This window comes from Haliotis rufescens, unplaced genomic scaffold (assembly GCF_023055435.1).
Source record: "Haliotis rufescens isolate VD_foot unplaced genomic scaffold, xgHalRufe1.0.p SCAF_1, whole genome shotgun sequence".
Classification (NCBI taxonomy): domain Eukaryota; kingdom Metazoa; phylum Mollusca; class Gastropoda; order Lepetellida; family Haliotidae; genus Haliotis; species Haliotis rufescens.
In genome coordinates, this window is record NW_025963779.1 from 80,926,024 (window position 1) to 80,938,773 (window position 12,750).

A 12,750-nucleotide genomic window follows, 5' to 3' on the forward strand; every position below is an offset into this window, starting at 1 on the left:
AACATCTTGTTTCCCTGTCTGACTAAGGCCAGGGACGCATGCTCAATGACTTGGACATAATATTCACAGCTTCACAGGTACTCCATACAGTGTTGTTTCTCATGTAAATGCTATCAATTTGGTAACATCTCATTACACAAAAATGAAAAAGGAAAATTTTAATACAATAAATCTCATCCTACTGACCCTATTTTTTCACAAACCAATTAAATGGTGTACATGTACCGTATTCGATGTAATAAGCGCCCCGCTCTAATAAGCGTCCACGGTAATATTTGCTAATATATTGGCTAGTGAATAATCCCAATTAGCACCCCTTCTGATTGATCTATGTACACAAGATTTATTTATTCGCGTATAAAATGCACTTGTGTGTTATATGCACCCTTTATTCTGGAAAATATATCAGTCGTATATAAATATTTTAGGCTGTCAGCATAAGCCACAAAATTTATCTTTCAACTCTGTTTTTTTCCACCAAAATAATATTCTAATAAGAGCCCCCTATTTCTAATTTTGAGAGCGCTCTGGGTGCTTATTATGTCGAATACGGTAATATATTTTCACTATATTTTGACAACTGGACAAACATTCTGAAAACCAGCTAACGTACGGTAAAGGCGTTATTACAGGTTTGCATCACTTTGCGGAAGGGAGAGGATAGCGGTTTTTCCAGAGGCTTGCCCACCGCCTGCTGGGACTTTCAACACTATAGATATTTGGTTTTGCAGTTGACTGGCATCAGCTGGGCTGTTGACTTCAGATGCATTTCCAGACAAAGATTTCATAACGTCTGGAGACAGCAAACTTCGGAGGGGTTTGGCAGGTTCAGCTAAACAATTGGAGGCTTGGTTCATTGGTAAGGTGGATGGAAGCTGTATCACTTGGAAAAGCGGGGAGGAAGCCGACAACATAGGAAGATGAGTCTTGGTTTCAAAGCTGACAGGGATTTCCTGTGATTGCATGATCTTATTGTCTATTTGTGTTGCTAGATCAAGTGTATCAATGGACTCGGTAGACTTTGACATTGGAGACTTAATCTGACACAGATTATCTACACTTTCAGATCTCAACCCTAAGCCAACACTTCTGAAAGGATTGGTCTTTACATTTGTAAAGTTCTCGGATATATCTGACAAAATCTGCTCGGCACCTTCAGTCATCTGAAGGCTGGTTTCTGGAGAGTCCAGATAAGGAATCTTTCCCTTATGGACATCATGAAATTTATTCAGGTCGAGTACAGGCCCTGCTGAGGTATCCAAGCGGACATTCCTGGTTACAAACAGACTGTTAGAATCCTCTGAATGAAAGCTCTGGGGAACGGTATCTGTATCTAGAGGAAAGGATGGGTCACTGCACAGATTGAACCCACCGCCCATGATAGAGATGTCTTCCAGGTCATCGGGGCTTCCTTGGGGCAGGGATGAGATCCTAGATTCACACAGAAGGCCTTCTTCCTCCACAATGCCTGCATGAAGAGCTGCTGGTGCAGTGGCAGCTTCCACAGCCTCATCCTCTACTTCTTCCTCTTGTTCTTCCTCACCATCCCCGTTAAGGCGGATCACTTTTACATCAATTTTATGAACATCTGGATTGAGATAATCTTTGACATCAAACTTAAGGCAGTTCTCAACTTTGATCACTTTGGCAACATTTTGAACATGCTTCTGGGAACAGTGCCTTTTGACTTTGTTGGACAAATTGCTTCTGTAAGGACACAGACTGCATTTGTAGGGTTTGATGCCTTCATGGGCCATGAGATGCATGGACAGTCCACTATAGTAAGCTGTCTTGAAATCGCAACGATTACAAGCATATCTCTTGTGGTCAATGTGTTTGCCGTAGATGTGCTTCACAACAACATATCTGGATGTTCCCTTGTATGAGCAATCGGGACACTTGAACAGCTTCTTGCCATTGTGGATCAAACAATGGCGTTTGAAGCTGCCTGTCTCTATGGTCTTGTAGCCACAAATCTCACAAACATACCTTGTTATTCCCTGGTGTTTAGCTTTATGAAGGCCTAGTGCCTTTTCAAACTTGGTCATGAACTTGCACTGACCATAGTCACAAAACAGCAGTTCTCCTGAAAGCAAACCAGAAAACTCTAAACATTTCTTATGTTAGGACTTTGCCTTTAAACGAGACTCCCTGAGACTCCAAATTTAACATTATTTCACTGTGCATTGTTTCTAGTTTGTAATTTCAATATATGTATAGATAAAATTTGATGCCTCTGAGTCTAATTTTGGATGAAATATCTTTAGTGAATTAAAGAAAAAGATCTGTGAAAAAGAAATAAAAGTATTTTGTAACATCATTTAGGACGATACTGGGTGCAAATAGTGATTACATAAACAGTTTTTGATCTTCTTATGATCATTATATTTACAAGAGGTTGAAACAATGTGCCAAGACATAGGCCAGAGTGGTGGGGCTGGGTGGTGGGGCTGTGTGGTTGGGCTGTGTGGTGGGGCTGGGTGGTGGGGCAGGGTTGTGGGGCTGTGTGGTGGGGCTGGGTGGTGGGGCAGGGTGGTTGGGCTGTGTGGTGGGGCTGTGGGGGGCTGTGTGGTTGGGCTGTGTGGTGGGGCAGGGTGTTGGGGCTGGGTGGTTGGGCTGGGTGGTGGGGCAGGGTGTTGGGGCAGGGTGTTGGGGCTGGGTGGTTGGTCAGGGTGGTGGGGCTGGGTGGTGGGGCAGGGTGTTGGGGCTGGGTGGTTGGGCTGGGTGGTGGGACTTGGTTGTGGGGCAGGGTGGTAGGGCTGGGTGGTTGGGCTGGGTGGTTGGGCTGGGTGGTTGGTCAGGGTGGTGGGGCTGGGTGGTGGGGCTGTGTGGTGGGGCAGGGTGGTGGGGCTGGGTGGTGGGGCTGTGTTGTGGGGCAGGGTGGTAGGGCTGGGTGGTTGGGCTGGGTGGTTGGGCTGGGTGGTTGGTCAGAGTGGTGGGGCTGGGTGGTCGGGCTGTGTGGTCGGGCAGGGTGGTGGGTCTGGGTGGTGGGGCTGTGTTGTGGGGCAGGGTGGTAGGGCTGGGTGGTGGGGCTGGGTGGTGGGGCTGGGTGGTGGGTCAGGGTGGTGGGGCTGGGTGGTGGGGCTGGGTGGTGGGGCTGTGTTGTGTGGTAGGGCTGGGTGGTGGGGCTGTGTGGTTGGGCTGGGTGGTGGGGCTGTGTGGTGGGGCTGGGTGTGGCTGGGTGGTGGGGCTGTGTGGTTGGGCTGGGTGGTGGGGCTGGGTGGTGGGGCAGGGTGGTTGGGCAGGACTGTGCAGCAGGGTTCTGATGTTGCTTGGTGGGGCAGGGGCAGCTAACATAACAATGAAATCCTGCTGCTACTGTAGCATCATGTTAACAGTCTTAGACAAGACGGAAACCTGAACCATTCAAACAAAAGGACAGCAAGGTTGTGGTAGGGGAAGTAACTCTACCTGTGTGTTTTCTCATGTGGTCTCGGAGATTCGCACTGTTGACTCCCACAAATCCACAGTCCTGGCTATATGTGCATAAGAAGTTGCTTTTGCCTGTAAGTGAAAAAAAAGAATAAGTAGGCCATAAGAGGTGTCTAAATGGATTGGGTGGTCAGGTTCAATGACTTGGATAACTGCATGGTCCAGACTTGATTCACAGACCATGTCATGCATCTGAAATATTGAAACAAACAAGCAGCCAGTAATTCTTACTTTACTACGCGGACACTTTCAAAATCACTTTTTCCCATTTTCAGGAATGACACTGTCATGATTGTGTGGAATATTCCTCATGTCCAGTTTTAAAATGAGTGAGTGAGTTAAAATTTAATGTCACATCGGCATTATTTCAGCCATGTAGCGACAGTTTCATAACGAAAAGTCTAAGATGTAAATGTCACACACATTTTACAGAAGTAACTTGACCAAAACGGTGGCCAAAGGTTGTATGTATTTGCCTCAACAGTTGTCAGTTAGTGAACACAAGTTGCCAGGTTGCTGTGGTGAAATATTTCACATTTTAAGATGAAAAACCTACTTTGTTGTAGAAAGGTAAATGTTCTGTGGGAAATAATGATGCGCAATAGTTTTCAAGAAGACTTTTTACATCTAGAACTTGATGGAGTGAGTGAGTTTGGCTTAATGTTGCATTCAACGGCATTTCTGTCATAACATGGTGTCCGCTTCATATGGGAGTGATGCAGGAATTAGATCTGTCCTGCTATCCACTAGCGGAGACAATTCACTGTGCAGGGTTGCATTTCCTAGGCACGTCAGAATCCTGTTAACATACCCCAATGATATGAATCCTTGGCAGTGATCGACATTAAGAATAAATGTGAAGGTGTCCTTGTCATAATCCTAATACCAAAGTGGGGGTCCCCCGACTCAAATACCTCCGGGAAACATCACAGGCCCCATTACCCACTTAATTACCAACACTGCTTGGTCCTGTTTCAAGTCACCGATTTCTGGTCTGACTTAGTCTGCGACTGAGTATTATTCACAGGCTGACTTAGGCTAAGAACAAAAATAAGATCTTGGTTCTCAGGCACCGCCGCATCTTCATAAAGTTTGTCGCTGAGACCTACACAACTTAGGGCTTTCCTCCCACATTAAGCTTAAAGGTTGTGATATACCTGGAATCCTGTTCGAAGTGGCATTAAAACAAACTCACTCATTGTAAAACAAGTATTTCAAAGATTTTACCATTATGTTTCTTGGCACTGTGTCTGGTGAGACTGGACTTGTTCTTGAATCTCCTGGGGCAGTGTTCACACAGGAAGTTGGGCTGTGCATGCTTGCTCTTGTGCACCTGCAGCTGGCTGCGCCAAATTGTGCTGAAGTCACACTGGTCACACTGCAGCACATCTCCATTGTTGTGTGCCCGAATGTGTCTCTTCATAAACCCCAGATAGTTCGATTCATGGCTGCACAGCCTACACCTATACACAGTGTGATTGTCCTTCACAAATTCATCCCAATGACACTCATCCACTGCATCTTCGGTTTCGAGGACAGTCTTGCAACTTTCCTCTTCATCCGTAATGCAAGCATCAATCTGATTATCATCTTTTGAAAAGATGTTTTCAGTTTCTTGAACAAAACTTTTATACATAGTTTCAGCCTCTTGCTCTGCCTCCGAGAGAGTTAACTGCCTGTTGTCGACATCATTCCCCAGAACATCTAACCGAACATCAGCCATGTCCATATTTGGAGAGTCAATATTTGGAGCATCTTTGTCTTCAACAGTGTAATCCTGAGATCTAGTTCTTCCTAAAATATGAACATTGTTCGTTTTATGTAATGAACTTGAAGTTGAAGGATCGTGAATTTCATGTTTCCCTTGTTTTAGAACAGTGTCGTCAACTTCAGACATGGAGAAATCAGAAACGAGTTCGATATCTTTGCTGAAAAGTTGTAGAAACATATCTCTGGGGCATGCAAACAGCTGACATGACGAGGTCTGACGGTTGCCGTCACAGATGGCGGCATGGTGTGCATACGTCTCCTGGGTGCAGAGCAAGCCGTCACATCGGGGGCAGCCCAGGTACATGACTGGAGCAGCCGGTATCATGATTGTGATGTACCTAGCAACAATAAGTAAACAATAACATAACGAGGGATAAATACTCTCAATAGTAATTAATTGTTGTAAGCTGTAACTGAAAATATTGTCTTCTATAATATGATAATTTAGCATAAGGATTCACTAGCTCGGAATGTCACAAATGGGTGAAAAACAATTATGAGAGACCTTTTCCTTTACGAGTCTTCTTGGTTTAGTTAACACGGGAAGGGAAGCATGGTACACGTATAACCCTTCGGCATGTAGTTTTTCTTGTATTTCATTCTTTCTTATTTCATCAATCATCCAAATATCAATACTGACAAGAGATTCCTTTTGAAAAAAACATGTTTTAAAATTTTATTTTAATTATCATATTTCGACCACCATATTGTTATATACAAATTATAAAAATCTGTAAACTTAGCAATTGAAATATAGAGGCCTTATGTACTACTACTACTACTACTTATGTACTAAATTACTCAAGATAAAATGTAAAATCTATGTAAACATGAAAAACCCAAAGTAGAGTCAATTGTAGAAAAAGTGATACCCCAGTTGTCATATCATCGACCCGTGAAGATCCAGGGTAGAATCATCTTCTTGAGGCAAGAGAGTTAACTGACTTTAAAAGTCCAATTTCCACCCTGCCGAACTAGGCTGGAATTCCTGGGCTCGATCGTAGCGCCACCAGTTGCTATTACGAGTAATGTCCTTTCTATGCCTCTCCTATTGACCAATCAGATTTAACCTCTCGTATCAAATGCATTTGCTTCAAACAAAACGGTGGCGCCCAGTCAAGACGATCTGATCGATAATCAAGATCCATATTGTGATCAAACGAGTCTTACATCGCGAAGTGCATCAATTCACGTGAGGACCTTGACTAAAAACATGAAAAGATATAGAAAATATCTGTTGACAACGAGTTAGCAGTGCACATGCTTTGCAAATCCTGCAGTTGACTGAAATCTGCATGACACTTTACGAACCGGATTTCGATTTCGGTGTGTGATTTTGATTGGACTATGCATAGACTCGTTAGTCCAGCCAAAATGTAACTCCATAATACCAGCCTAGTTCAGCAAGGGTGGAAACTGGACTTTTATAGTCAGTTAACTCACTTTCCTCAGGAAGATGGGGTAGAATAGGTCTTCAGCAACCCATGCTCGCCGTAAAAGGTGACTATGCTTGTCGTAAAAGGTAACTAATGGGATCGGGTGGTCAGGCTCGCTGACTCGGTTGATGCATGTAATTGATCCCAATTGCTTGGATCCATGCTCGTGATATTAATCCCTGGATTGTCTGGTCCAGACTCGATTATTTACAGACCGCCGTCATATAGCTGGAATATTGCTGAGTGCGGCGTAAACAAGAAACCAACCAACCAACCAACCTCCTTGTGTCAACTGCTACAAATGATATCACCACTAGCAGATTGTGTACATTACATACCCCTGGTCTCGAACGGGCGGTGTTGTAACTTTGAGATATCTGGACATTCGAGATAATGAGGCTTGATCATCATCTAACAGTATAACAGATACATAGTAGGGGTGACTTTTGGTCTGGAAATCACTATTGCGATAATTATTGATATTGCAAGCAACTATTGCGATAAATATCGATAGTTTTCATTGTATCATTTTAGATGGAACGAGAGTTGAATTAAACCTGGGAACAGAAGTTTCCTTTGAATGTGATAACCACAAAAACAAATAAAAAGTAAAGTTTGAGATATGACTGATTTGTTTTTTCTTTATCCTAGTAACATGAATAATTTAAGAAAAAGAAACTTCCACATTACCATTTGTTAATTACTACCACTCATGATCAAAAGAAAAACAAATTTGAACAGCATTGCATGTATTTTAATTATATGGTAAATACAATTGAAACTATCAATATTCCTAACTGAAATCAATACTATTGATCGAAAACTGATTTAACAATCGATTTATTGACTTTAAGTGCTTACCAATAGCAATATATCAATATTTCGATCTATCGTGACACCCCTAATACAAAACAATACAATTGGATACATTTGTTTGTTTGTTGCTTAACATCGCACTCAGCAATATTCCAGCTATATGATGGCAGTCTGTAAATAATCAAGTCTGGGCCAGACAATCCAGTGATTGACATGATGAGCATCTATCCACGCAAGTGGGATACAATGACTTACATCAACCAAGTCAGCACGCCTGACCACCTGATCCCGTTAGACGCCTCTCATGACAAGCATAGTTGCCTTATACAGCAAGCAGGGGTTGCTGAAGACCTATTCTTCCCCGGATGTTCACGGGTCCAACTTGATACACAAGAAACACTGTACAAAATCTGTCACAGTTGTTATTAATCATTGCTTGTGAAATACATTTCAATTTCTCATGACATACATGTGTTGTCTCAATTAGTTACACAAGAATTAAGACAACACATTTATGTCATGAGAAATTGAAATGTATTTCGCAGGCAATGATTAAAAACAACTGTGACAAATTATGTACAGAGTACATGTACCTTACTAGGCATAGCAGAAAATGCTACATAGTCTGTCCACTCATCAAAAACAACAAAGTGCCACTCTTGCCTCAACAAGCCTGTTAATTCACAGCTTGGATATTTTAAGTAGCGTCACGAAGCTTGGATTCCTTTATTCCAGCCTTGATTACCACATGCAGAACCAGGAAGTACATCCATGTTTTTACTTACCATATGTCTAGTCACTATGTTTATTTGTCAATAAAGACTACCATCACAATTGTGTAAAAGATAAGAACATAATTGGTCAACAAATTTGTTTTTACAGCGATGACAGAGGTGTGAGGAACAGTTCTGGATATATCTGTGCTTCTAAAAACTGTTTATGTGGCAAATGACAATTTCAAGATAAAGGGACAAAATTCCATAGTAAAAAGTTCGGACCGAGCCAAAGAGATAGCACTTTGCATTTTTAGACATAAGTGTGCATCAGGGTCGGGAACGGAGAACAGGTTCGAGATATCGGTACTTTCGAGATAACAGAGTTTGAAATAATGAGGCTCTACTGTATTCACAATGTAAAATACTATATATAGATCCTTCAACATGTTCAGGGAACATGGGGAATATAGGAAACAAAAAGTTTGATATTATTCTGTATCCGACGTAATAAGCGCCCTGCTCTAATAAGTGTCCACGGTGATATTTGCTAATATATTGGCTAGTGAACAATCCCAATTAGCACCCCTTCTGATCAATGCACACAAGACTTATTTATTCGCGTATAATACGCACTCGTGTGTTATATGCACCCTTAATTATGGGCAATAAAATTCTGGAAAAATATATCTGTTGTATGTAAACATTTCAGGCTGTCAGCATAAACAACGAAATTTATCTTTCAACTCTGTTTTTTCCCCGCCAAAATAATATTCCAATAAGAGCCTCCTATTTTTAATTTTGAGAGCGCCCTGGGTGTTTATTATGTCAAACACGGTAGTTAATGCCTTACATGTGTGAAACCAGACTACTTTATGGAGAGCAAATATTGGTTGGATTCTGGTTCTCGCTCATTATGTGTAGGTGAGTGAGTATGGTTTTACGCCGCTTATAGCAATATTCCAGCAAATATCACAACGGGGGACACCAGAAATGGGCTTCACACATTGTACCCATGTCGGGAATCAACCTGGGTCTTCAAAGCGAACGCTTTAACCACTAGGCTACCCGACCGCCTCCATTTTGTGTAAGACATCTTGTAAACACTCAGATTTGATGTGTGTGATGCATGCATTTTTTTAATACCTTTAAATTTTCATAGTCAGATCAATAATTTACAAAAATGAAGTTACTTGATCCTATCTTAGTTGTGCTTAAATATCAAATTGGCTTATTAATTATTTCGAGTCAATGGTGTTTCCTGTTCAACACTCCATGAAAACAAGGGTAATTATTGTATCAAGAACACAGTACCATCAAATCAACATACTGTCCCTGAAATAGAGTTATGTATATAACTTTCAATTTCTAGTATAGGGATAAATATATAAATTGCAATTGATTCCATGGCATTTCATTGGATAGGGTTTTCTTTTTAACTTTACAACAAACTGGAAAAAAATAGGAATGAGTATAGACTGTTAGTGCTGAGAAGGGGGTGAGAATAGAATGGGGGTGATTGTTTGAAAGAGACAGAACAATTAGGCCTAATAGTCATCATGATATAATATTATCCAAAGACGTTTGATTCTTTGTGATTTTCATTTGTTTAGATCGTTTTCTATTTTTCATTTTCATCGTCGTTTTGACTTTGACACAAATGGCCGTTTTGTGGTTTGACTTGAGTTGACCTGTTGACCCGATTCCGTCAATAAACAGCTGATAAACATATTTGATTGACAAGGGCGCCTTATAGCGATACACATTATGATAATGAAGTTGACAAAAGCACCATATGTAACTATTGCACTTTGCACATATTTTCCACTGAGGTATGATAAATTATCTCATATCCAACTGGGATAACAGTAATTTGTGCAAATTAGTAAGAATAAATTATCTCCCCTCGACATACATTTCCTACTTTGCGGGAAATGCACAGTTCGACAGCATGAAAGTAGCATATATTTAGTGCAACGTGATTAATGGGGTAACGTGAAACGAGGATCTACATGTCAGTTTCAAGTATTGCAAGAATCAATCACCATACCCAATTTTCACTGGACGTAACCTTGCATTCCTGTCATTAGCAAAGATTCCAAGACAGGAAGTACTGCCAGAGTTACCTTTCATGAAGTTGAGAAAATAGGAAGCGGTAGTAAAATACCCATGTGTTATGTAATACAAGCGCAAATAATTTACGGTTATGTTTTTCTTACTATTTCAATTTTAAACGGTACTGTGTTAACGGATACAGAAATAATTTACTGAAACGAGTGTCAGATATAATATATAGTTTATTTCCGGGCGAAATGGTGGCACAAGAAAAGCATGTTCTTAAAACCCAAACCATTCATCTGGAAGAATGATTTCACGCGCTTTACAGCATTGCAGGCTTGATGACAAACAACATTTATTACTTGCCCGTGAAGTAAACCCGTTTAATAAACATACAGCTGTATTACACATTGTGTTATACACATTGTGTAATACCAAAACGCGTGCTTATGTACTCTCGGAACACGTTTCACGAACAAATCTTGAAAGCTCTCAACATCCCTTGGCTTATTCAACGACATTGCGTGTGGAGATGATAGATCACTGAGAGGAGCTTATGCACACTCGATGATCCCAGCAACCTTGTTGCTAGGTTGACGTCACATGGCATTGTTTCGCCGAAGGATCTTGCAACAAAATTCCACAAATTACGTCATCTGGTATTGTGACGTGATTGTAAACTTTGAGGTGCAAGGCCCCGTTCCACAAGGCGATCGTACGGTAGCGCAACGACAGTCGTTGGTCTAAGTTAAAGTATATGAGTTGCGATAACCTTAACGCTACGATAATTTTGTGGAACGGACGCCTGAATTCTAAAGGTGGATCGTTGGATGGTATTAAATTCATACGTTTCAACTTTTGACGTATTTGAAGAATTACTGTGTTAAACTCAGTTGGATTATGCCGTGGATCGTGTAGGTGTCAGTCTATTCACACGCAACAGTATAATATTAAAAACGTTATAAATGGCCAGTAATAAATAAAATACTAAACTCGCTCCCGTGTAAAACCAATTTTATGAAACTCGTGAATAGTTGTGGTATCTGACGATCGAAAGCGAGTCAGATACCACAACTATTCACTCGTTTCATAAAATTGGTATTACACGGGAGCTCGTTTAGTATTCTATATTTATGACATTATGTTAATGACGTCAGAATATTTATGATGTCACATTGTACCATTGCTGTCCAGTTTCTAGTAGTCACTGATTTTTGTAGAGACACTCGATAACTCCAGCCCTGAAACAAACACAAATACAGTTCACATACAAACCCAGTTACGTCAAACTTGAAAACTACATCGATGATTTAGGTTCAGCGTCATAAACATTAAAAAATATAATCATAATCTTTGTTGGAACTGTACAAGGCACGATCGCGTAGAAAAGGTTACTCACTGTCAAGAAAACATTTAGAAATAACCTAGATCTACCTACATTTTTTTCATATTGCCAACTTTCATTACTGCATTCATGTTTGGAATGAATTTTTGAAAATCTAATTTTAGATGTAGTTTTTGTTGTTGTTTTGTTTGATTGTTTGGGGGGGATCCTTGAAATAAGCTTACTTGGACTGCTAGATGATCCTCCGAGTTTGTTTCCCCCTTAAATGTAAATGATGTTTAATAACTGTGATTTAAACCATGGCTGGAGAATATGTTATTCTATACACGCTCGTCAAGGGCACGATAGCAGCAGTAGAACATAGCAGTGATTGTATTGTTTAATGTCTAACAATGCAACCCTTTCTGAGGTTTTCATAAGTAAGGTATACTGTATTTCTCTTTCCAAGCAAACAGTTCATGATAACAACGAGACATGTGTGAAATATACTTTTGTGCCAAAGGGTACAACTTGTGTACAGTAAACTAGGGTGATAAGGCAACACCTTGATCCGTGATTTGCAGTGGTGTTGAAATTGTTCGTGATTTTATATAGACATATCCAGTCTAGAGTAACATTTATATGGGTTTAGTATGCCTTTCATTGTATATACCGGCGAATGTATATACACATGTACCGGTGTTTGTATTTTGTATTTACGCGGAGGTGTACCAATACATACACATTAATACATTAAGATAGGGCCATGCATACCTTCATTGTTAGCGAATGTGACTAAATAATACAATTATGGCATAACTTGATCATGGCTTATCATTTGTGTTTTCATAGATTTATTGGTTTACCTTTACTAAATGTGTTGTATATGCATTATTCAGATAGACTGACACAAGTTAACCTACTTTATTAGATATTACTTTAAATACAACTTGCGTGCTTATGAATTATTATGGATGTGCCCAATCTATACTTCCCTCCAGGAGAAAGGAAACCAAGCTGTGTTTGTTCAGTATTGCTGTCACCACCTGTGTGCACACTCTGCTGCGATACATCTACCCTGGAATTCCTTGTCCATTTCACAATATAATGACAAGTATACAAATGGAACACCTGATATTAATTTTGCACCATTATAAATTCACTTTTGGTAGGTTAAAATCGTGTAATTTCACAGTTGATT

The 12,750-nt window shown here is 40.6% G+C and overlaps 1 protein-coding gene across 1 annotated transcript; it reads right to left on the reverse strand.

The window, feature by feature from the left end:
- Positions 1-437: 437 nt before the first annotated feature.
- Positions 438-10,275, reverse strand: LOC124143740 (RE1-silencing transcription factor A-like). The gene is made up of 4 exons (XM_046512802.2): positions 10,218-10,275; positions 4,660-5,540; positions 3,412-3,504; positions 438-2,086 (listed from the first exon to the last, which is right to left on the reverse strand). The coding sequence occupies exons 2-4, from the start codon at positions 5,525-5,527 to the stop codon at positions 627-629; spliced, it is 2,421 nt and encodes an 806-aa protein (XP_046368758.2). The 5' UTR covers positions 5,528-5,540; positions 10,218-10,275; the 3' UTR covers positions 438-626.
- Positions 10,276-12,750: the final 2,475 nt, after the last annotated feature.

What these genes read in the sequence shown, in the direction of transcription:
- LOC124143740 (XM_046512802.2), bottom strand. Translation starts at nt 5,527, where the DNA reads ATGATACCGGCTGCTCCAGTCATGTACCTGGGCTGCCCCCGATGTGAC. An exon ending in CAGTGCCAAGAAACATAATG is followed by an intron (nt 3,505 to 4,659) that starts GTAAAATCTTTG and finishes TTTCACTTACAG; the next exon opens with GCAAAAGCAACTTCTTATGC. An exon ending in CCACATGAGAAAACACACAG is followed by an intron (nt 2,087 to 3,411) that starts GTAGAGTTACTT and finishes GTTTGCTTTCAG; the next exon opens with GAGAACTGCTGTTTTGTGAC.